The 24,729-nt window shown below is 39.3% G+C and overlaps 4 protein-coding genes across 4 annotated transcripts; all 4 read right to left on the reverse strand.

Moving 5' to 3' along the window:
- Positions 1 to 6,526: 6,526 nt before the first annotated feature.
- Positions 6,527 to 7,252, reverse strand: LOC120105520 (putative disease resistance RPP13-like protein 2). Its single transcript, XM_039118080.1, has one exon. The coding sequence runs from the start codon at positions 7,250 to 7,252 to the stop codon at positions 6,527 to 6,529; it is 726 nt and encodes a 241-aa protein (XP_038974008.1).
- Positions 7,253 to 7,257: 5 nt separating this feature from the next.
- On the reverse strand, positions 7,258 to 8,430 carry LOC120105521 (putative disease resistance RPP13-like protein 3). Its single transcript, XM_039118081.1, has one exon. The coding sequence runs from the start codon at positions 8,428 to 8,430 to the stop codon at positions 7,261 to 7,263; it is 1,170 nt and encodes a 389-aa protein (XP_038974009.1). The 3' UTR covers positions 7,258 to 7,260.
- An 11,507-nt stretch (positions 8,431 to 19,937) lies between these two features.
- Positions 19,938 to 21,506, reverse strand: LOC120105522 (disease resistance RPP8-like protein 3). The gene has a single exon (XM_039118082.1). It carries the CDS (start codon positions 21,504 to 21,506, stop codon positions 19,938 to 19,940), a length of 1,569 nt encoding a protein of 522 aa, XP_038974010.1.
- A 3-nt stretch (positions 21,507 to 21,509) lies between these two features.
- LOC120105523 (disease resistance protein RPP13-like) lies at positions 21,510 to 22,712 on the reverse strand. Its single transcript, XM_039118083.1, has one exon. The coding sequence runs from the start codon at positions 22,710 to 22,712 to the stop codon at positions 21,510 to 21,512; it is 1,203 nt and encodes a 400-aa protein (XP_038974011.1).
- Positions 22,713 to 24,729: the final 2,017 nt, after the last annotated feature.

The following is a 24,729-nucleotide window of genomic DNA, read 5'->3' on the forward strand; positions in this document are numbered from 1 at the left end:
CGAGTCGACTCGACCTCGAGTCGACTCCAAGATATGCGCGAGTCGACTCCTCCTATGCTGTCATCGACCTCGAGTCGACTCCCGTCTATGTGCGAGTCGACTCCCCCTTATGAGCCGACTCTGAAACTTACTCGAGTCGACTCGAACTCTGGCACGCACCTAAAAATCATGCTATTTTCGTACCAACCAAGGGACAATCACTAAGTTATGATCTGATTTGATGATTATAGATGAGAAACTCCATATTTAACACAATCTAATCATCAAAATCAATGAAATAGAAGAGAACATCACTAGGATGGATCAATCACTCCTAATCCTCTCCTAAGCACACTAAATCTCTCTTCACTCAAGGGTTTTGTGAAGATATCAGCTAATTGATCATCAGTGCAAACAAATTGAAGTGTCACATCACCATTCAGTACATGATCTCTTATGAAGTGATGTCTTATCTCAATATGTTTAGTTCTTGAATGCTGAATTGGATTTTTAGTTAGATTAATGGCACTTGTATTATCACAATTAATGAGAATTTTATCTTGTTTAATGCCATAGTCTTCAAGTTGTTGTTTAATCCACATGATTTGAGCACAACAACTCCCGGCTGCAACATATTCAGCTTCAGCAGTAGATAATGCAACCGAGTTTTGTTTCTTGCTGAACCATGAGATTAAATTTTCTCCTAAAAATTGAAATGACCCGCTGGTGCTTTTTCTATCAAGTTTACAACCAGCAAAGTCTGAATCTGTGTATCCTATTAAGTTCAGGCTAGATTCTTTAGAATACCATAAACCTATATTCTTTGTTCCTATTAGGTATTTAAAGATTCTCTTGACTGCAATTAGATGAGATTCCTTAGGATTAGACTGATATCTAGCACACATGCATACACTAAACATGATATCAGGTCTACTTGCAGTGAGATACAATAAAGATCCTATCATACCTCTATATAACTTTTGATCTACAGATTTACCTGATTCATCTTGGTCTAATTTGCATGATGAGCTCATGGGTGTGCTGATTGACTTGTTTCCCTCCATATCAAACTTCTTAAGCATCTCCTTGATGTATTTGGCTTGATTGATGAAGATCCCTTCTTCAGATTGTTTGATTTGAAGCCCGAGGAAATAGTTCAGCTCTCCCATCATGCTCATCTCAAACTCACTCTGCATCAAGTCAGCAAATTCTTCGCAGAGGCGATTGTTAGTAGCACCGAAAATAATATCATCAACATAAATCTGCACTACTAACATATCTTTGTTTTTCTTCTTAAGAAACAGTGTTGTATCTACATTTCCCCTAGAGAACTCATGTTCTAGTAAAAATTTGCTAAGTCTTTCATACCATGCTCTAGGTGCTTGTTTCAAATCATAAAGTACTTTATTCAGTTTATACACATGATTAGGATATTGATGATTTTCAAAACCAGGAGGTTGTTCTACATACACCTCCTCATTAATATACCCATTTAAACATGCACTTTTTACATCCATTTGAAATAATTTGAAGTCCTTAGAGCATGCAAATGCTAATAATAATCTAATTGCCTCGAGTCTAGCTACAGGAGCAAAGGTTTCATCAAAATCTATACCTTCTTCTTGATTATACCCTTTTGCTACTAGTCTAGCCTTATTTCTTATTACAATTCCATTTTCATCAAGTTTATTTTTATATATCCATTTGGTACCTATAATTGAATATTCAGAAGGTCGTTCAACTAGATTCCATACCTTGTTTCTAGTAAATTGGTTTAATTCTTCTTGCATTGCATTTATCCAATTTACATCTTTTTCAGCTTCTTCTATGTGTTTGGGCTCAAAATGTGAGACAAAAGCTAGATGATTATTTAAGTTCCTAAGAGATACTCTAGTCCTAACAGGTTGAGATGGATCATCTAAAATCAATTCTTTAGGATGCCCGTGAGCATACCTCCAAGCCTTAGTCAGCCCATGATCCATCATAGCCTCTTGGCTTGATGATGCATTTCCAACTAATTTTTGTTCATCATCTTGTAATGTCATCTCATCAATCTTTTCCTCAAGAATTTCAACATCATCATCAAAATTAACTCTCTTGCTAGAAGAGATATCACTAGAATCATCAAAAACAACATGTATGGATTCTTCTATAACTAGGGTTCTTTTATTAAAGACTCTATAGGCTTTACTAGTTGTAGAGTACCCCAAGAATATACCCTCATCAGATTTAGAGTCAAATTTTCATAGATTATCTTTCTCATAATTATGAACAAAATACCTACATCCAAAGATATGAAAATAGTTCACTTTTGGTTTTCTGTTTTTCCAAAGTTCATAAGGTGTTTTCTTTATAATGGGTCTCAATAAAACTCTATTTAATATATGACATGAGGTATTGATGGCTTCTCCTCAAAAGTACTTAGGGAGGTTACTTTCACATAACATGGTTCTAGCCATTTTCTCTAGAGTTCTATTTTTTCTTTCCACAACTCCATTTTGTTGTGGTGTCCTAGGTGCAGAAAAATTATGAGTTATCCCCTTTTTACTACAAAACTCATCAAATAAGTGATTTTCAAATTCGGTTCCATGGTCACTTCTAATAGCTATGACTGAAGTATCTCGAGCATTTGTTACTTCTTTATGAAATTTCTTGAAAAATGAAAATGCTTGATCCTTATGAGCTAAGAACATGACCCAAGTGTATCTAGAATGATCATCTACAATAACTAGACCATATTTATTTCCACCTAGACTTGTGGTTCTAGTTGGTCCGAATAGATCCATGTGTAGTAGTTCTAGAGGTCTAGAGGTAGAGACACAATTTATAGATTTAAAGGAGTTTCTTGATTGTTTGCCAAATTGACATGCTTCACATATTTTATTCTTTTCAAACTTTAGTTTTGGCAAACCTATCACGGAATCTCTTTTAACTAGTTTTGATATTGTGTCCATGCTTGCATGACCTAACTTACGGTGCCATAACCAACTAGCATCATTATCCTTAGTTTCATTAACAACTAAACATGGGTTATGTTTGGCAAGATCCTCAAGGTCTACAACATACACATTCCCACGTCTTATTCCTTTAAAAACTAAACTATTGTCATTTGAGTTGGTTATGATGCATAGCGATGGTTTGAACAAAACATCAAAACCTCTATCACACAATTGACTAATGCTAAGTAAATTATGCTTAAGACCATCAACATATCGAACATTATCAATAAAGGTTGAAGGGGTAATTTGTACTTTACCTATACCAATGATGTGACCTTGGTTATTGTCTCCAAAAGTCACAGCACCTCCCTTCTTAGCTTCAAGGGTGAAGAATTAATCCTTGTCACCCGTCATATGTCTTGAGCAACCACTATCTAAGTACCAACAATTTTTGTCGACCTTGGCTGCAAGACACTCCTACACAAGCAAATCATACAATTTTAGGTACCCAAGTTTTCTTGGGTCCTTCATGGTTAGTAATGTTGGTTCCTTTTGGAACCCAAACCCTTTTAATTTTTTTTTTAGTTTTTCCTTTTCTATAATCACATACATTTGCTTTGTGTCCTAATGTTCCACAGCAAAAACATGTTATTTTCTTAATTTTACTCTCCCCTGCTTTAACAAAGAAATTACTAAGGAGTTTTTGCTTATTTTTAGGTTTATACCCTAAACCAGCTCTATTGAATACAGCTCGTTGACTATTAAGTATCATCTCTAATTTTTCTGAGCTATATGTAAATTTTTCTACAAACGGCTTGTACTTTTCAAGTTCTAGTGTCAATTTTCTTTTTGTTTTTCTGTTTTTAGATCATCTAAGTCTTTTGTGAAGTTACTTCCAATAGTTAGATTATCCTTTTTAAGTTCAGAAATTTCCTTAGCTAGTTTTTCGTTATCTTTACTCAAGGTATTAGTTTTTTGAATTAAGAGTTGGTTGCTTGTCTTAAGTTCTAAATTTTCTTTGGTGATAAAATCCTTATCCTTAACTAATTTATCGTATTTATGGAGGTGAGATTGATTGGTTAGTTTTAGCTCTTTATTCTTAAGGCTAATTGTCTTATATTCATCCATTAACTCATTAAACGCATCATATAACTCATCAAAGGTAAAATCTAAGTGCGTTTCAGATGTTACCTCATTTTCGTTTGCCATAAAGCACAGATTGGCCTTTTCTTCTTGTTCCTCATCCGATGATGATGAAGATGTATCGGAGTCCGATAGGGTGGAGACGAGGACCTTCTTTTTCTTGTACTTGCTGGCCTTCTTGAGCAAAGGACAATCTGCTCTGAAGTGTCCCGGCTTCTTACATTCGTAACATCCGATTCCCTCATTTTTCCTTTCCTTACCTTTATCCTTGTGATAGAAACTTGAGGAGCCTCTCCTTTGATGAAAGGTCTTCTTACGGTTGATGAATTTTCTGAACTTACGCACGAGAAGAGCCTCATCATCAGCTCCCTCATTGTCTTCCTCTTCACTATTGCTGCTGCAAGATAAGTCTTTATTAGTAGAAACAGATTTGAGGGCTATTACCTTTTTCTTGTGGGAGGACTCTTCTTTGCTGTGTTGTTTCATTGTGAGCTCGTGCGTCATTAGGGATCCAAGAAGCTCCTCAAGTGGAAGCTTGTTCAAGTCCTTGGCTTCTTGGATTGCCGTCACCTTGGCTTTCCATGACCTTGGTAGACAGCGAAGAATCTTCCTGACAAGCTCACTGTTAGTATAATTTTTGCCAAGGCTTTTTAGGTCATTGACAATATCAGTAAATCTAGTAAACATGCAAGTGATTGTTTCATTAGAATCCATCTTAAATAATTTATACTTATGAACTAATATATTTATTTTGGATTTTTTGACTTGATTCGTGCCCTCATGGGTCACTTCAAGTCTATCCCAAATCTCTTTTGCAGAATTGCAAGTAGAGACTCTATTGAATTCATTTCTATCTAATGCATAGTAGAGCACATTCATTGCTTTGGCATTGAGTTGTGCCTTCCTAAAGTCATTGTCATCCCAATTCTTTTTAAGTTTGGGTACAGTGACACCCTCTACATAGATGGATGGGATGTATGGTCCATTTAGTATAATGGTCCACATCTCATAGTCTTGGGCTTGGATAAATATTCTCATCCTAGCCTTCCAATATGAGTAGTCGGATCCATTAAAGAATGGGGGTCTTTGGGTGGACTGGCCCTCAATGTGGGAAGATCCAAATGGGGTTGTCATTTTGATCTTTTACTCTTTGGGTAAAAGAGTTCCGGCTCTGATACCACTTGTTGCCCAGATAGACAATCCAAGAGGGGGGTGAATTGGGTTTTAAAATAATTATTACAATTGTTTGATTTGTGAAAACCGACCGGTGTTAGTGAAGGCGCAACTCTATTTCCTTAAACCCCACCAAAGGCAGCACCACGAGTCGACTCCGACCAAGGCCTCGCCCAATTGTCAGGATCAAGCGCTACCATTACACCAAAACCGACCGGTGTTAGTGAAGGCGCAACTCTATTTCCTTAAACCCCACCAAAGGCAGCGCCACGAGTCGACTCCGACCAAGGCCTCGCCCAACCCCGGACTCCGACCTGGCCTCACCATGGGTTCAGGGACCCTCGGTATGACCCACCTACTAACCAGGCCATCGCCGTTGGCAGGCGGCAGGACATGCTGACAGTGACCCTCCCTGTGCTGCTCAGGGACCCCGCGGGTATGGCCCGCACAGCGGCCGAGTATGTCCAACATTCCCCCCCCCCAACGCGATGCCTGGGTTTCGAACTCGAGACCTCTGGCTCTGATACCAATTGTCAGGATCAAGCGCTACCATTACACCAAAACCGACCGGTGTTAGTGAAGGCGCAACTCTATTTCCTTAAACCCCACCAAAGGCAGCGCCACGAGTCGACTCCAACCAAGGCCTCGCCCAACCCCGGACTCCGACCTGGCCTCGCCATGGGTTCAGGGACCCTCGGTATGACCCACCTACTAACCAGGCCATCGCCGTTGGCAGGCGGCAGGACATGCTGACAGTGACCCTCCCTGTGCTGCTCAGGGACCCCGCGGGTATGGCCCGCACAGCGGCCGAGTATGTCCAACATGGGCATCGCCCCAACCTCCACTATCCATTCCTCTAAATTTAGGAGTTCCAATAATATCAAGTGCTGCAGTTGTCGAGGAAAGCCACCAACAGAAGAACATGACATGATCTTCCCAAGATATGAATTCCGATTCAATTCAAGAAGCCTGAGGTTTGGTAGCGTCTGGAGCACCGGCATTGGGTCTTGCTCCAATCCAGATTCTCTTAATATGAGCTTGGTGAGGTTCGGAGGGAATTGATTGTTGTCTGGGAGCTACTGCTGTTGTTTAAATACCAACCGTCCATCCAGTGTCAATGAACGGAGTTGGTGCAGGTTTGGTGCACGAGCGAAAAAGACGATCTCCGTAACATCCATATCAAATTCAAACTCCCTAATTTCCAGAGTCTGGAAGTTCTTGTGATCCACAGTTATCAGTGCGCTTAGAAACATATATATATTAATATATACGTGCCTCAGCGTCCGAATTTTCTAAAATGATTTCGGAAGCGAATAAATTTTTGTGCCTCTCACATCCAGTGTCTGCAGATTCAGGAGATGTCGGATGGAGGATGGCAGCCTCTTCAAATCAATGTATCTGAATCCCAGGTATCGTAGATGAATCATGCTGCCGATCTGCTTCGGTAACTCTTCCAAATCCTCTGCACCCTCCAGATCCAGCACCCTTAATAAATTTAACCCATTCAAAGATCTTCCCACATTAGTCAAAATTAAACTGAAGCCCAGCAAACTGCGGAGACGCGGTGAGGAAACAGCAACCTCGTCATTTATACGATTGTAGAAAGCTGCACGGTGAGTCGATATACCATTAGATCCTGCCATGTCGTCACTACTGCAAACATGAAGAAATTCATCCATTTTGGCTTTTTCAAGGCCATAGTCGTGCCACAGATCATGGATGCGTATGTTGCTAACCCGCCCACGAGCCTTGCTTCTCTGGGCAACCTGGATCAAGCACCTCTGCACCAACTCTTCCAACCAATCCCTTGCAGTGTCTTCCATTGTCTGTCGCTGCTCTTGCAGTATGAAACCTTCGGCGACCCACAACCTAACTAATTTGGAGAGAGAGATAATGGAGTCCTCTGGAAATGCAGCGATGTATAGAAAATATGGTTTTAACGGATATGGCAAGTCATTGTAACTTAAACCCAATATATTGTGGCATTCCCTCCCATCTCTAGTAGATGCCCAGTTCATGCTCTGAGCTATTTCAACCACGTATCGTAGCTAGGATCTTTCCTTGACATAAGGCCCCCTAACACCACCAGTGCAAGAGGAAGTCCACCACACTTCTTTGCAAGCTTATGGGCCAATGCCTCCAACTCAGTTGGGACATCTTGATTTGGTGGAAATGCCTTCCTACAAAAGAGTTGCCAGCTCTCCGTGTCATCTAAAAGCTGCAGTTCATGTGGAGGAATCCATGGCTGGGCATCTCTTGCAACCTCAATGTTGCGTGTAGTAAGCAGTATTCTGCTACCTTTGTTCTGATCAGGAAAGACTCGCTGCATTTGTCTCCAAACATCAACACCCCATACATCATCCAACACGACCAAATACTTTGTGTCTCTTAGGAAATCACGGAGCTTCTCTCTCACTTCTTGTTCATCCATTTGCTCCAAGTCTCCTTTCCTCTGTTTGATTCCCTTTACTTTTTGCAGGATGTCCTTCATTAGCTCGATACCTCGGTAGCTCTGAGAAACTGAAACCCAAGCAAAGGTATCGAAATGTTTTTTAATTGCAGGGTTATTATACACTTTTATTGCCAGGGTGGTCTTGCCTAGCCCACCCATACCCACTATAGAAATTACACATCGTGCTTTCTCATTCCGATCAAGCAATCCACACATTAATTCTTTCTTATCATTCTCGAAGCCTATAACATCAATGTCATCATCATCAGAGTGAGGAGAGGATTCTCTGAGTGATTGCCCACTTTGATCCACTGCACTACTTTTACCTAGATTAGCAATGCCATATGTGGCTCTGCTCTCAGAGATACCACGGATCTTTTCCTTTATTTTTTCAAGTTTACCACCAATTTCATGTAGGGTAATCAATTCACGAGGTTTGTGAGAGTACCTTGACATGGTGCCCATGAAGCCTCTCCTTTGGTGTCGCCTCTCGCCCATGTACTTGATGGTGCCTATGACGTCTTCTATTTCATATGCTACACCGCTCATCTGCCTTATCCAGATCTCCACTCTTTCGTCTCCCCTCCTCCTCCTGGACTCGGCAACTTTGAGGAAAACTTGCAATAGCTGCAGCTGTGTTTTCACCCATTCGACCTGATCTCTCACCCCACGCAAAAAAGCAGCTTCTTGTACGAGAAGGTTGGTAAGCTGAAAGACGACTTTGGCAACCAGAAACTCAGCCATATCTCCTTCCCTCTCTCAGCCCAGATGCTATCCGTCACTAACCCTCCGTCTGGGGGTTTTGGGGAGAAAACAGAATAAAGAAAAACTTTAATAAAGGGGGAAAAGTGTCACGCCCCGAACCCAGCACCCGGGTCCGGTACGCGACCGGCCGCATGAGCCCTAGAGCAGTGCCCTAAAGATCATGCAAGGCCTATGATTAACAAAAATTCCAATAAATCCACAAGAAATTGATAATTCAAATAGACAAATTCGACATGTCCAAATAGACAAATTAGTTCAATTACAAGATCTTCAAATGTTTATCGACATCAAAGAAGGATAAACAAACTAACTAACTAATGACTCTGGTACTCGCACTCTGCGCCCATCCCATCCAAATCTATGCATCCTGCAACTCTGATAAAAAAAAAGAAGAAGAGGGGGTGAGCTTTACAGCCCAGTAAGAATCCCTACACATCCATACCTACACAATAATAATATAAATTCGAAACCACGACAAATCGATGCACATTTTATGAAATCATAAACAGTTTCTAAAAGACTCAAATAATCAATATAATCATGTACATCAAGCATCAATGAAAGTCTATATTATACATCAAACGTCAATGAAAGTCCAGCCACATAAGAATGATATAGTATATAATAGCCTATAAATCACTACGACTGTTTTCAATGCTTTTTCTTTTCATTCCATGTTAACTTGATCCGGATCAATTATCTTTCCGACTTTGGGCTACATCCCGGTCACGTTTCCGGCCCGTGACGGAGCAATCGATAGTATCACATTTCCGGCCTGTGATGGGGCAATCGATAGTATCACATTTCCAGCCTGTGTCGGGGCAATCAATAATATCACATTTTCAGCCTGTGACGGGGCAATCGATAATATCACATTTTCAGCCTGTGATGGGGCAATCAATAATAACGAGATAAGCCCAAAGTTTCTGTTCATTTAATCAATTCACAAACACACATCCATTCCCTTTTCCACTTTATTTCCGACCTAGACTAACCATGGTCACGTTTCCAGCCCGTGACAGGGCAATCAATATAACATGGTTAGTCCATACCACCACATCTATAAATCCAATTATGCAGATATAGGTTATACACATACATGCATCCATCATAATACCAATCACAAGCCAACACGATCAAAATATAATTTAATATAAACTATTTTTGCTTTGTCGGAATCATAGCATATCAATATATATGGTGCAAAAATATTTATATCATGCAGGATTGGCGTACAAGGATTCTTACCCTTTATTGAAAACTCAGACAACTAATCACCCGCCCTCACGGCGATCTATGAACCGGAATGCGCAGGACTCTGCTCAGCGTCCTCTCGTCCAATAGATTGTTCCCCTACAGAACCATGTCATCATTAAAATTTATCAAAGATATATGATGATCTAGGACCCCTATTTAATCCTCTAAAGGGTCCTCTAAAATCTAGCATCCCAAGACTATCTAGAGTCCTCAAAGCCATGATCTCCCCGGATCCAAGTGTAAGGAGAGAACCCAACTAGAGAGAAGCCATGATCTAGAGTCATCTTATTATTATTTTAAATATATTAAGAGGAAGGGAATGGGAAGACCCTTTCCCTTTCTCTCTTCTTCCTTCTTCCCGACGGAAAGGGGGAAAGGGCGCTTGGCAGCAGGCGGCCCACGGCCGGCGACGCTCTCTGGTCGTCGGCCTGTGGTGGTGCCAGCGGTGCCACGCCCGGCGACGGCCGGCCGGAACGAGAGAGAAGAAGACCGAACAAGGCTTGGCTTCTCCATCAATCCGGCGGCTTCCCGGCCACATTCCCAAAGAGATAATGGCCAAAGACGATGGAGGAGGAAGAGAAGGTGCTCACCTTGCCTCCGGCGAGGTCCTCCCGATCGGATCGACGGTGAATGGTCCGATCGCTCCCGCGGCAAGGTAGAACTCCAATCTCCCCTCTTCTTTTCTTTTTTTTTTCTTTTTTTTTGGTTTGTGGGAGGCTCTCGGTTGATGCCCTAGGAAGGGAGGGAGGAGATCCTTGGCCTGATTTGGTAGGGTTTTATCACCCTATAACTTTCCTTCCGGTGGATTCGGGAGGAGGGGAAGGCATTTTGAAACAGGGGAGGGAGGGCATTTCAATCGGGAGACTCCCTCCCCCTTTTTTCACGTTTGGGCCGCCCTTGCTCAGAGGCTGGCCCAAATCCAAATGGGGGCCTTTACATTCTTCCCCCCTAAAAAAAAATTTCGTCCTCGAAATTGACATACCTGAAGTTTTAAAAAGCTGTGGGTACTTGATTTTCATCTCTTCTTTGAGCTCCCAAGTAGCCTCTCTTTCCGTATGATTATTCCATTGTACCTTTACAAAAGGAATGGTTCAGTGTCATAGTACCTGATCTTTTCTGTCCACCATTCGTACCGGAAACTCCTCATAGGTCAAATCCTCCTGAAGATGTAATGACTCATATGCTACCACATGACTCGGATCTGTGACATATTTCTTCAACATTGACACATGAAATACATTGTGCACACTAGATAAAGTCGGTGGTAAAGCCAGTCGATATGCCACATCTCCAACCTTGTCCAAAATCCCAAACAGACCAACATACTTAGAGCTCAATTTACCACGAATCCTCAAATCTCATCACTCCTTTAGTGGGTGACACTCTCAAAAAAACATGATCCCCAATTTAAAATTTCAGTTCTCTCCTATTATCAGCATAACTCTTTTGACGACTCTGAGCTATACGAAGTCGTTCTCTGATCACTTGCACCTTATCTATAGTCTATTGCACTATCTCTGGGCCTAATAATTTTCTCTCGCCCACATCATCCCAACAAATAGGAGATTCATGTTAAAACATTTCAGGTCTAAGACCAACCAAGGAATCATCAACCATGAACGGTAAATTTAAGATGTCCAAGATTCTCCCAAAAGTTGTCGACAATAGAAGAACCCACTGGTGAAAATTAAATAGCTACCTCTAGATCATCTCTATAGAATCAATACCATTCTCCTCTACTAGAAACTAACTCAAGTGTTCCATCATAATACCTTTTAGATCAGATATTAATGTCCTTAACCAGTTTCAAAATAACTCAAACCACTACACTTCCGTTGCGCACTCTGATTTAATTCATTAAATACTCTAAAGCCTCTAAATAATTTATGACCGAAATATCACTTTGTACTAGGAGTAAGAAAATCCAAATTTTAGAATTTTAATTGAGTGGAACCTCTAGATCTGTCTGTCTCAATTTATGTAGAGTATACTAACCATAACTAACACTCAAGCCATTAATCAAGTTTAAAGTCAGTACATGATCTTCACAACTTAGAATCCAAAATATTTAGGTTTAATTAACTTTGGATTTCCTTAGCAATTCGATTAGACAATCTACGTTGATCTTCTTTCCAAAAAGATTTACTTCAAATTCAATAGGTTAGAAGTCATTGAGCCAATACACTATGATTAGAAATTAACTCTATCGATCTCCAGATCTTTCTTCACCATAATTCATGGAAGCATCTCATGATCGAAGTCTTTACTCAATATGGCATTTATTAGTGGCTTCATCAACAATGACAAAAGATCCCTGCTCAAATCTTAAACCTAGGCTTGAGTTTTAAATTAACACATCAAATAGTCTTCTACAATTATAAGTAAAATCCAGTAGCCCAATCCAAACATGAGAATTCAAATAATTAGAATTCCCCTGTCAATATGCATACTCTATTGCCTCAAAATAATCAAATACATCAATAGAAAATAGACCTATTTGCAATATCCAACATGCCAACACCAGATATAATCCACATACATATTCAACTTCGAAGAACATTCCTTTCAATATTATGAAATCTTCTTAGCTCACTCCAATACTATGAAAGATCTACGTACAAACCCCACTCTAATAATTAGCAGCAAAACTAAAAGTACGATCACATCAAAATCCATATCAAGTCTGAACTTCTAGGTCATTTAAATAATATCTGAACATGGTATAACCGATATACCAATGTTGACCTTCCTACACTAATCTTAGGTCAAACCTCTCTTATCATGATCAAAGACAATTTATACTTTCTTTCCACACTCATCGAAAACCAAACCCGATGCATACATTTAATCACAATGCCCAGTAATCTTACACCTTAAGCATTGAATTTAATTGTCATGTCCCAAGTGATCATAACCTTAAGCTATGATATATTTCTATCACAATCCCTAGTGATCTTAAATATATGCTCGGATTCCAATTTTGTCACTATCCCCAATGACCTTAAACCTCAAACTCTAATGCCACTAAGGCTATAGTCCCTAGTGGTCTTAAAGCTTAGATTACAATATCATTCCTATTACAATCTCAAGTGATTATAAACCAAGGCTCTGATAGTTTTTCTATCATAATTTCCCACTCACACTCACCTGAACATAAACCCTAGGATACCTTAAACCTTAAGCTCTGATACCACTCTGTCATGCCCCGAACCCAGCACCCGAGTCCGGTACGCGACCGGCCGCATGAGCCCTAGAGCAGTGCCCTAAAGATCATGCAAGGCCTATGATTAACAAAAATTCCAATAAATCCACAAGAAATTGATAATTCAAATAGACAAATTCGACATGTCCAAATAGACAAATTAGTTCAATTACAAGATCTTCAAATGTTTATCGACATCAAAGAAGGATAAACAAACTAACTAACTAATGACTCTGGTACTCGCACTCTGCGCCCATCCCATCCAAATCTATGCATCCTGCAACTCTGATTAAAAAAAAAGAAGAAGAGGGGGTGAGCTTTACAGCCCAGTAAGAATCCCTACACATACATACCTACACAATAATAATATAAATTCGAAACCACGACAAATTGATGCACATTTTATGAAATCATAAACAGTTTCTAAAAGACTCAAATAATCAATATAATTATGTACATCAAGCATCAATGAAAGTCCATATTATACATCAAACGTCAATGAAAGTCCAGCCACATAAGAATGATATAGTATATAATAGCCTATAAATCACTATGACTGTTTTCAATGCTTTTTCTTTCCATTCCATGTTAACTTGATCCGGATCAATTATCTTTCCGACTTTGGGCTACATCCCGGTCACGTTTCCGGCCCGTGACGGGGCAATCGATAGTATCACATTTCCGGCCTGTGACGGGGCAATCAATAGTATCACATTTCTAGTCTATGACGGAGCAATCGATAGTATCACATTTCCAGCCTGTGACGGGGCAATCGATAATATCACATTTCCAGCCTGTGACGGGGCAATCGATAATATCACATTTCCAGCCTGTGATGGGGCAATCAATAATAACGAGATAAGCCCAAAGTTCCTGTTTATTTAATCAATTCACAAACACACATCCATTCCCTTTTCCACTTTATTTCCGACCTAGACTAACCATGGTCACGTTTCCAGCCCGTGACAGGGCAATCAATATAACATGGTTAGTCCATACCACCACATCCATAAATCCAATTATGCAGATATAGGTTATACACATACATACATCCATCATAATACCAATCACAAGCCAACACGATCAAAATATAATTTAATATAAACTATTTTTGCTTTGTCGGGATCATAGCATATCAACATATATGGTGCAAAAATATTTATATCATGCAGGATTGGCGTACAAGGATTCTTAACCTTTATTGAAAACTCAGACAACTAATCACCCGCCCTCACGGCGATCTATGAATCGGAATGCGCATGACTCTGCTCAGCGTCCTCTCGTCCAATAGATTGTTTCCCTACAGAACCAAGTCATCATTAAAATTTATCAAAGATATATGATGATCTAGGATCCCTGTTTAATCCTCTAAAGGGTCCTCTAAAATCTAGCATCCCAAGACTATCTAGAGTCCTCAAACCCATGATCTCCCCGGATCCAAGTGTAAGGAGAGAACCCAACTAGAGAGAAGCCATGATCTAGAGTCATCTTATTATTATTTTAAATATATTAAGAGGAAGGGAATGGGAAGACCCTTTCCCTTTCTCTCTTCTTCCTTCTTCCCGACGGAAAGGGGGAAAGGGCGCTTGGCAGCAGGCGGCCCACGGCCGGCGACGCTCTCTGGTCGTCGGCCTGTGGTGGTGCCGGCGGTGCCACGCCCGGCGATGGCCGGCCGGAACGAGAGAGAAGAAGGCCGAACAAGGCTCGGCTTCTCCATCAATCCGGCGGCTTCCCGGCCACATTCCCAAAGAGATAATGGCCAAAGACGATGGAGGAGGAAGAGAAGGTGCTCACCTTGCCTCCGGCGAGGTCCTCCCGACCGGATCGACGGTGAACGGTCCGATCGCTCCCGCGGCAAGGTAGAACTCCAATCTCCCCTCTTCTTTTCTTTTTTTTTTTTTTTTTTTTGGTTTGTGGGAGGCTCTCGGTTGATGCCCTAGGAAGGGAGGGAGGAGATCCTTGGCCTGATTTGGTAGGGTTTTATCACCCTATAACTTTCCTTCCGGTGGATTCGGGAGGAGGGGAAGGCATTTTGAAACAGGGGAGGGAGGGCATTTCAATCGGGAGACTCCCTCCCCCTTTTTTCACGTTTGGGCCGCCCTTGCTCAGAGGCTGGCCCAAATCCAAATGGGGGCCTTTACAAAAAGAAAAGTAAGGAATATAATAAATTTTCTTTTCCCCTTGTTTGGAAGTTTTATACGGAAAAAGGAAGTATTTTCCTTTCTCTTATTTGAGAGTTCGGAGAGAAAAAAAAAAGGAAGGGGTAATTAATTCCCCACCCTCCAAAAGATCCTGCTATAACAAAAAAATCTAGTTGACCGGTCTTAAAATCTTCCGTTCAATATCATTACCAAGTTTAATTCCCGTTCCTTGAGCCCCTTCTATTTTAAAAAAAGGTCAAAAATGCCCCTGCCCTCCTCATCTCCCATTCTTAGAAGGAGAAGAAAAATACCCTCTCCTCCGACCACGGCCCGCCCCCGCCCGAGCTCCCTCCTGTGACCGCCTCCGACCCCGGCTCGCCTCCTCCCGAGCCCCCTCCCGCGACCCCGCCCCCACCCGAACCCCCTCCTATGGCCGCCACCGGCCCCGGCTCGCCCCCTCCCAAGCTCCCTCCTGCGGCCCCGCCCCTTCCCACGGCCCCGCCCCCTCAAATTACTGATAATCAACTTAAAAAACAATTATTGGAATTTTTACTAGAAAAGAACCCAAATAACAGAGAGTCGTCTAAATTGATACTCCCAAATAAAGGATATCAATTTCATGAAGTTATAAATAGACTTAATAAATTTAACATAAAAGAAAAACCTGCTTCTTTAGCAGACTTAAAATATGAAATAAATCAGTTAAAATTAGAAATATCTATGTTAAAACAGGAAAATAATCAGTTTTCTGCTAGAATAACCAGCTTAGAAAATAATAGAGAAAATCCTCAAAAAGAGTTTCTCTTAAAAGAAAAGAGAAAGGCTATAATTCAGGAAACAGATGACCTTCCTAAAAATTTAAACATATTGAATCAAATTACATACCAAAAATGGTATATAAATATTAATCTAGTAATAAATGGAACGTTTATATTAGAAAATTCTAAGGCCTTAATTGATAGTGGAGCAGATTTAAACTGTATCCAAGAAGGACTAATTCCTACAAGTTATTTTGAGAAAACAGTACAGGCGTTAACCTCAGCAGGAGGAAATAAATTATCAATTAAGTATAAAATACCAAAAGCATATATATGCAATCAAGATATTTGTTTTAAGACGTCTTTTATTTTGGTTAAAAATTTAACACAAAATATCATTTTAGGAACCCCTTTCCTTAATGATATCATGCCAATAACAAAAATAGATAACTCTGGAATTTATACAGAGATACAGGGAAAAGAATTAGTGTTCTGGTTCATCACAGATCCACAAACCAAGATGGTTAATGAAATCAAGGACATACTCATAAAAAAGGAAAATCAATTAAATTTCTTAAAGAAAGAAATAAATATGTATGATATAGAAGAAAAATTAAAAAATTCTTACAATAAGGAGAAAATTAGAAAATCAGTTCAAAAATGAAGTTTGTAATGAGCTGCCCAATGCTTTTTGGGAAAGAAAAAGTCATCAGGTTAGTCTACCTTATGAAGAATCATTCGATGAAAAGAATATTCCTACTAAGGCTAGACCAACCCAAATGAACCAAGAATATCTTAGATTATGTAAAGAAGAGATAGAGACACACCTAGAAAGGAGACTTATAAGAAAATCTCATTCTCCTTGGAGCTGTACTGCTTTTTATGTCAATAAAAATGCAGAAAAAGAAAGAGGAAATACAAGATTAGTAATCAACTACAAGCCACTGAATAAAGTATTAAAATGGATAAGGTATCCATTACCAAATAAAAAGGATCTATTGGATAGATTGAATGAAGCAATTATCTTTTCAAAATTTGATTTGAAGTCAGGATACTGGCAAATCCAGATTAAAGAATCTGATAAATATAAAACTGCATTTACAGTACCATTTGGTCATTATGAATGGAATGTAATGCCCTTTGGATTAAAAAATGCACCTTCTAAATTTCAGAAGATAATGAATGAAATCTTTAATAATGAAGAAAATATCATTGTCTATATAGATGATGTTTTGATATTTTCCAAAAATATAGATGATCATATCAAACAACTTAAACATTTTAAGATGTTAGTCCATAAAAATGGCCTGGTCATATCAGAGAGAAAAATGAGTTTATTTCAGACTAAGATAAGATTTTTGGGACATTATATTTCTCAAGGGAAAATAGTTCCAGTAGAAAGAAGCATAGAATTTGCATCCAAATTTTCAGATGAAATAATAGGTACCAAACAACTTCAAAGGTTTTTAGGAAGTTTAAATTATGTATCTGACTATTACAAGAATTTAGCAGAGGATACTGCAATCTTATATGGGAGACTGAATAAAAGTCCAGTTCCATGGAGTAAATTGCATACCGAACAGGTAAAGAAAATCAAGTTAAAGGTAAGAAGTTTACCTTGTTTAGCAATAGCTAATACTAATTGGTTTAAAATTGTCGAGACTGATGCATTAGATATTGGATTCGGCGGTATTTTAAAACAATTAGATCCAAATCTCAATAAAGAGATACTTATGAGATATACTTCTGGGAAATGGAATCCCACTCAAATGAAATATTCTACAATCAAAAAAGAGATGCTTTCAATAGTTAAATGTATTTTAAAGTTTCAGAGTGATCTGTTAAATCAACAATTCTTGTTGAGGATAGATTGCACAGCAGCAAAACAGAACATAGAAAAGGATATTAAGAATCTAGTTTCTAAACAGATCTTTGCTGGATGACAGGCACAATTGTTGTCTTTGATTTTAATATCCAATACATAAAATCTGAAGAAAATTCTCTTCCTGACTTTCTAACACGAGAATTTCTGTAGGGATGATTCCTCTCAGAGTAACATATGCTCGAGGAAGAAATTCTTCTCGAGGAAACAGGGGACGGAGTGCCAATGCACTTCCCATGAATACAGCGAATTTGCTGTTTCATAGAGTAATCACAGATGGTGGACTTGGCAACCTATCTTAATCAGCAAAAGCAAAGAGAGGTTGAGCAACAGCAAAATGCTACAAGAGAAAATCTCTCTTCTACATCATCTTCTAAACTGACGATGAAAGAGGTGCTTCAAGAAAGTACTATTGACACCTCATTCTTGCAAAATAGTTGCGAAAAGATTATCATGTATTTGGGTCAAAATGATATCCCGCAAATGGATGACCCATGGTGCATACGTCAAAAATATTTTGACGATGAAGGATATCCTTTAATGGATGGTAAAACCAGACAGATGATGGAGAAGATATTACTCCTCATTGAATCTGTGGAAATTACTCATAATTTCCATAATAATAATATAAATAATTTTATTAATTATAGTGAGTGTACTATCTGCAGGATTATACAACCACAAGAATGGGGACTGGATCCTAATAGGAGTATGTTGATAAAAAAATATGGTCATGAAGCCACAACCACCTACTGGGACTACATCGAAGCTTTTACTAACATGTTCTATTATGAAAATCCCAAGAAAAAGCATTCTTGGTTTTTGAAGGTACATCCTGATGTCCTGGCCAAACCCATTCCAGGATGGTTCAACAAATGGTGGACTTTCTTTGGGCCTGAGATAAAAATATTGCCTAAAGAAATATCTAAGTTCTTTGAAGAATGGGTTGATATTCATCCAACCATCAATAAAATGATAGATGACCAGATATGTACTGGAACTTGCCCGATGATCTATTTCATTGAAAATAGAATCCCGTGGATATGGAAATGGACTTTGTCCACTGGATTTGATTGCGACAATATCCCAGTATTAAACAGGAATGCTCTTTACAAATGGTGGGTTGGCATGCCCAAAGATAAATTAGAGGGTATAATTATTACCATTAAGGAAAATCTTTCTGCTTATAAGGAGAAAAAAATATTTGATTCTCCTCAAAATTTTAGCAATAATGATGATAATTTATTTATGTCCATGAAGCATAAATTAAGCAGGAGATATCCCAACATTTCAGAAGAAGAAATAAAGGCAAGATGCCTTGAAAAAATTAAAAAAGAAAACAAAGAAAAAAGTTAGTGAGCAACACTAGCTCGGAAAGTAACATAATATTAGAAAATAGTGTCTAGATATGCTAAGCAAATGATAAACCAAAACAACAGTTTACAAACATAATATTAACCAGGAAAAAAAATTTATTTTCATTAAATCTCAATGAATGTCTTTTAGAAATTTACTTTTCATGAACTATTAATAAACTCAACATCAGATAATGGCCACATAACTTAGTGGCATGGATCAGATACTGAATAATAGGCATAACAGATATAAAGTACACTAGGTACCAGATAACAGATATCAAATAACAAGCATTACTCTAATTACTTGTGGCTCGATATTAAAATTAGTTTATCAAATTACAAATCGATAGAACAAATTAATTTAAAGCAAATTATTAACAAAAACACTAAGAAGTGTTATGTTACTTACTTGCCATAGCGAGAAACTCCAGCGCTCTCCTTCGCACGCGAAGCCTAGCATGTTCAATTAATCAATACAAATTCAGTGCATCGTTCATCAACCATCATAATAAATTATTTCTAAATTCCTAATTTCAGCTTTAATGTCCAAATTACTTTTAGCTTTAATTTTTTATCCCACTTAATTTGAGACTACATAAATGAATAAAAAAATAGAGTTTTGACTAGAGCATAAAACAAGTAGATATAGTACGTAAAGAGTAATCACTAGTAAGGTCAGCAGTACTTCATTGAGTTAAATAGTCTTTTATCTTAATCTAGAGGAGGTAAAGAACTTTACAATCAATTTTCTTAAGTTCTGGATCAAAAGTGTTAAAACTCAATCAGAATTTGAGCAATTAAAACATTCAATCATGCAAGAAGTTTATTCCATTAGCAGTATCTCAAGGGATGGATATAACATAGGAAAGGGAGGGGAGAGGGAGCGACTTACATGAATTCAATTTCGTTCGGCAAGTCAAAATGAATGGAGGGGATGTGTCGGACCTTGTACGCATCCTCATTTCTGACCCTTTTGTTGAACTCATAGGACATATCTCTCAGGTCCAGTTCTCGAAGTGTGGTCACGTGCTGCAATCCCTCAGGAAGCATCTTCAACTTCTCGCATTTTGCGATAGTTAAGTGGGTTAGGCTAGGCATCGCCCCAGCCTTCACTCTCCATTCCTCTAAACTATGGACACCAAATAATACCAATTGTTGTAGTTGAGGAAAGCCTCTAGTAGAAGAACATGACATGCTCTTCCCTTTGTATGCATATGCATTTAGTTGAAGAAGCCTGAGGTTTGGTAGCTTGTCCAGCACCGGCATTGGGTCTTGCTCGAATTCAGAATGAATTAATACGAGCTTGGTGAGGTTTGGCGGGAATTGACTGCTATCTGGGCACTGCTGCTGTTGTTTGAGTAACAACCGTCCCCATAATGTCAATGAACGGAGCTGGTACAGGTTTGGTGTCTGAGCAAAAAGGACATCCCCAGGGATTATACGTTCGAGCAAAATCAGAGACAACGAGACGAGGTTGTCCATTTGCTTGAGTGCTTTTTCGAGTGACTCCTCAAACATTCTATCAACTGCTTTGTGAATCTCCTCCATAGTAAAGCTTGGTGTAGTAACCGATTTTTTGATGAATCTTATGCCTCGTAAACGGACAATATCCATAGCATCCAGACCAAATTCAGACTCCTCGATTTGCAGAGTCTGCAAGTTTTTGTGATCACCACCTATCGGTGCGCTTAGAAACATGTATAGATTAATATATACGTGCCTCAGTGTCCGGATTTTCCAAAATGATTTCGGAAGCCAATAAATGTATGTACCACTCACATCCAGAGTCTGCAGATTCAGGAGATGTCGGATGGAGGATGGCAGTCTCTTCAAACTAGTGTTTCTCAATCCCAGATATCGTAGATGAATCATGCTGCCGATCTGTTTCGGTAACTCCTTAAGATCTCTTGTGCCCTCGAGATCCAGCACCCTTAATAAGTTTAACCCATTCAAAAATCTTCTCCCATTAGTCAAAATCAAATTGAAGCCCAGCAGAGTGCGGAGATGTGGTGAGGAAACAGCAACCTCGTCATTTATACGATTGTGGAAAGCCGCACGATGACTCCATATAGATACTGCCATGTTGTCACTGCTGCAAATTTGAAGAAATCCATCCCTTCTGGCTTCCGATTGGCCAAATTCCCGTAACAGATCATGGATGCGTATGCTCTTAACCTGCCCGCCAGCCTTGCTTCTCTCGACAACCTGGATCATGCACCTCTGGACCAAATTATCCAACCAAACTCTAGCAATTTCTTCCATTGTCCTTCTCTGCTCCTCCGGTATGAAACCTTCGGCGACCCACAACCTCACTAATTTGGAAGCAGAGATAATGGAGTCCTCTGGAAATGCAGCGATGTATAGAAAATATGGTTTTAACAGATACGGCAAGTCATTGTAACTTAAGCCCAATATATTGAAGCACTTCTTCCCATCTGGACCATCTTCCCAATTCATGCTCTAAGCTACACTCCACCACGCATCATAGGTAGAATCTTTTCCTGACAGAAGGCCCCCTAACGCCACCAGTGCAAGAGGAAGTCCACCGCACCTCTTTGCAAGTCTCTTGGCCAATTCCTTCATATCAGCGGGGACATCTTCTTTTAGTGGAAATGCCTTTCTACACAAGAGTTCCAAACTCTGTGTGCCATCCAGAGTGTGCAGTTTATATGGAGGAAAGCTTGACCTGGCACGGTTTGCAACTTCCATCTCACGGGTAGTAAGCAGTATTCTGCTGCCGTTGTTTCCATTAGGAAAGAATGGATGCATTTGTCCCCAAATGTCAACACTCCATACATCATCCATCACGACCAAATACTTTCTGTCTCTTAGGAAATCACAGAGCTTCTCTCTCACTTCTTCTTCACCCATCTGCTCTAAGTCTTCTTCAGTAATTCCTGTAGTTGTTTCTTTCTTCTTTTTTATTCCCATTACTTTTTTCATGACGTCCTTCGCTAGCTCGATAACTCGGTAGCTCTGAGAAACTGAAACCCAAGCAGAGGTATCAAAATGTTCTTTAATTGCAGGGTCATTGTACACTTTACTTGCCAGGGTGGTCTTGCCTAGCCCACCCATACCCACTATAGAAATTACACATCGTGCTTTCTCATTCCGATCAAGCAATCGACACATTAATTCTTTCTTATCATTCTCGAAGCCTATAACATCAATGTCATCATCATCATCAGAGTGAGGAGAGGATTCTCTAAGTGATTGCCCACTTTGATCCACTGCACTACTTTTACCTAGATTAGCAATGCCATATGTGGCTCTGCTCTCAGAGATACCACGGATCTTTTCCTTTATTTTTTCAAGTTTACCACTAATTTCATGTAGGGTAATCAATTCACGAGGTTTGTGAGAGTACCTTGACATGGTGCCCATGAAGCCTCTCCTTTGGTGTCGCCTCTCGCCCATGTACTTGATGGTGCCTATGACGTCTTCTATTTCATATGCTACACCGCTCATCTGCCTTATCCAGATCTCCACTCTTTCGTCTCCCCTCCTCTTCCTGGACTCGGCATCTTTGAGGAAAACTTGCAATAGCTGCAGCTGTGTTTTCACCCATTCGACCTGATCTCTCACCCCACGCAAAAAAGCAGCTTCTTGTACGAGAAGGTTGGTAAGCTGAAAGACGACTTTGGCAACCAGAAACTCAGCCATATCTCCTTCCCTCTCTCAACCCAGATGCTATCCGTCACTAACCCTCCGTCTGGGGGTTTTGGGGAGAAAACAGAATAAAGAAAAACTTTAATAAAGGGGGAAAAGAAAAGTAAGGAATATAATAAATTTTCTTTTTCCCTTGTTTGGAAGTTTTATACGGAAAAAGGAAGTATTTTCCTTTCTCTTATTTGAGAGTTCGGAGAGAAAAAAAAAAAGAAGGGGTAATTAATTCCCCACCCTCCAAAAGATCCTGCTATAACAAAAAAATTTAGTTGACCGGTCTTAAAATCTTCCGTTCAATATCATTACCAAGTTTAATTCCCGTTCCTTGAGCCCCTTCTATTTTTAAAAAAGGTCGAAAATGCCCCTGCCCTCCTCATCTCCCATTCTCAGAAGGAGAAGAAAAATACCCTCTCCTCCGACCACGGCCCGCCCCCGCCCGAGCTCCCTCCTGCGACCGCCTCCGACCCCAGCTCGCCTCCTCCCGAGCTCCCTCCCGCGACCCCGCCCCCGCCCCCGCCCGAACCCCCTCCTATGGCCGCCACCGGCCCCGGCTCGCCCCCTCCCAAGCTCCCTCCTGTGGCCCCGCCCCTTCCCACGGCCCCGCCCCCTCAAATTACTGATAATCAACTTAAAAAACAATTATTGGAATTTTTACTAGAAAAGAACCCAAATAACAGAGAGTCGTCTAAATTGATACTCCCAAATAAAGGATATCAATTTCATGAAGTTATAAATAGACTTAATAAATTTAACATAAAAGAAAAACCTGCTTCTTTAGCAGACTTAAAATATGAAATAAATCAGTTAAAATTAGAAATATCTATGTTAAAATAGGAAAATAATCAGTTTTCTGCTAGAATAACCAGCTTAGAAAATAATAGAGAAAATCCTCAAAAAGAGTTTCTCTTAAAAGAAAAGAGAAAGGCTATAATTCAGGAAACAGATGACCTTCCTAAAAATTTAAACATATTGAATCAAATTACATACCAAAAATGGTATATAAATATTAATCTAGTAATAAATGGAACGTTTATATTAGAAAATTCTAAGGCCTTAATTGATAGTGGAGCAGATTTAAACTGTATCCAAGAAGGACTAATTCCTACGAGTTATTTTGAGAAAACAGTACAGGCGTTAACCTCAGCCGGAGGAAATAAATTATCAATTAAGTATAAAATACCAAAAGCATATATATGCAATCAAGATATTTGTTTTAAGACGTCTTTTATTTTGGTTAAAAATTTAACACAAAATATCATTTTAGGAACCCCTTTCCTTAATGATATCATGCCAATAACAAAAATAGATAACTCTGGAATTTATACAGAGATACAGGGAAAAGAATTAGTGTTCTGGTTCATCACAGATCCACAAACCAAGATGGTTAATGAAATCAAGGACATACTCATAAAAAAGGAAAATCAATTAAATTTCTTAAAGAAAGAAATAAATATGTATGATATAGAAGAAAAATTAAAAAATTCTTACAATAAGGAGAAAATTAGAAAATCAGTTCAAAAATGAAGTTTGTAATGAGCTGCCCAATGCTTTTTGGGAAAGAAAAAGTCATCAGGTTAGTCTACCTTATGAAGAATCATTCGATGAAAAGAATATTCCTACTAAGGCTAGACCAACCCAAATGAACCAAGAATATCTTAGATTATGTAAAGAAGAGATAGAGACACTCCTAGAAAGGAGACTCATAAGAAAATCTCATTCTCCTTGGAGCTGTACTGCTTTTTATGTCAATAAAAATGCAGAAAAAGAAAGAGGAAATACAAGATTAGTAATCAACTACAAGCCACTAAATAAAGTATTAAAATGGATAAGGTATCCATTACCAAATAAAAAGGATCTATTGGATAGATTGAATGAAGCAATTATCTTTTCAAAATTTGATTTGAAGTCAGGATACTGGCAAATCCAGATTAAAGAATCTGATAAATATAAAACTGCATTTACAGTACCATTTGGTCATTATGAATGGAATGTAATGCCCTTTGGATTAAAAAAT

The sequence above is a fragment of the Phoenix dactylifera genome, unplaced genomic scaffold (assembly GCF_009389715.1).
Source record: "Phoenix dactylifera cultivar Barhee BC4 unplaced genomic scaffold, palm_55x_up_171113_PBpolish2nd_filt_p 000305F, whole genome shotgun sequence".
NCBI lineage: Eukaryota > Viridiplantae > Streptophyta > Magnoliopsida > Arecales > Arecaceae > Phoenix > Phoenix dactylifera.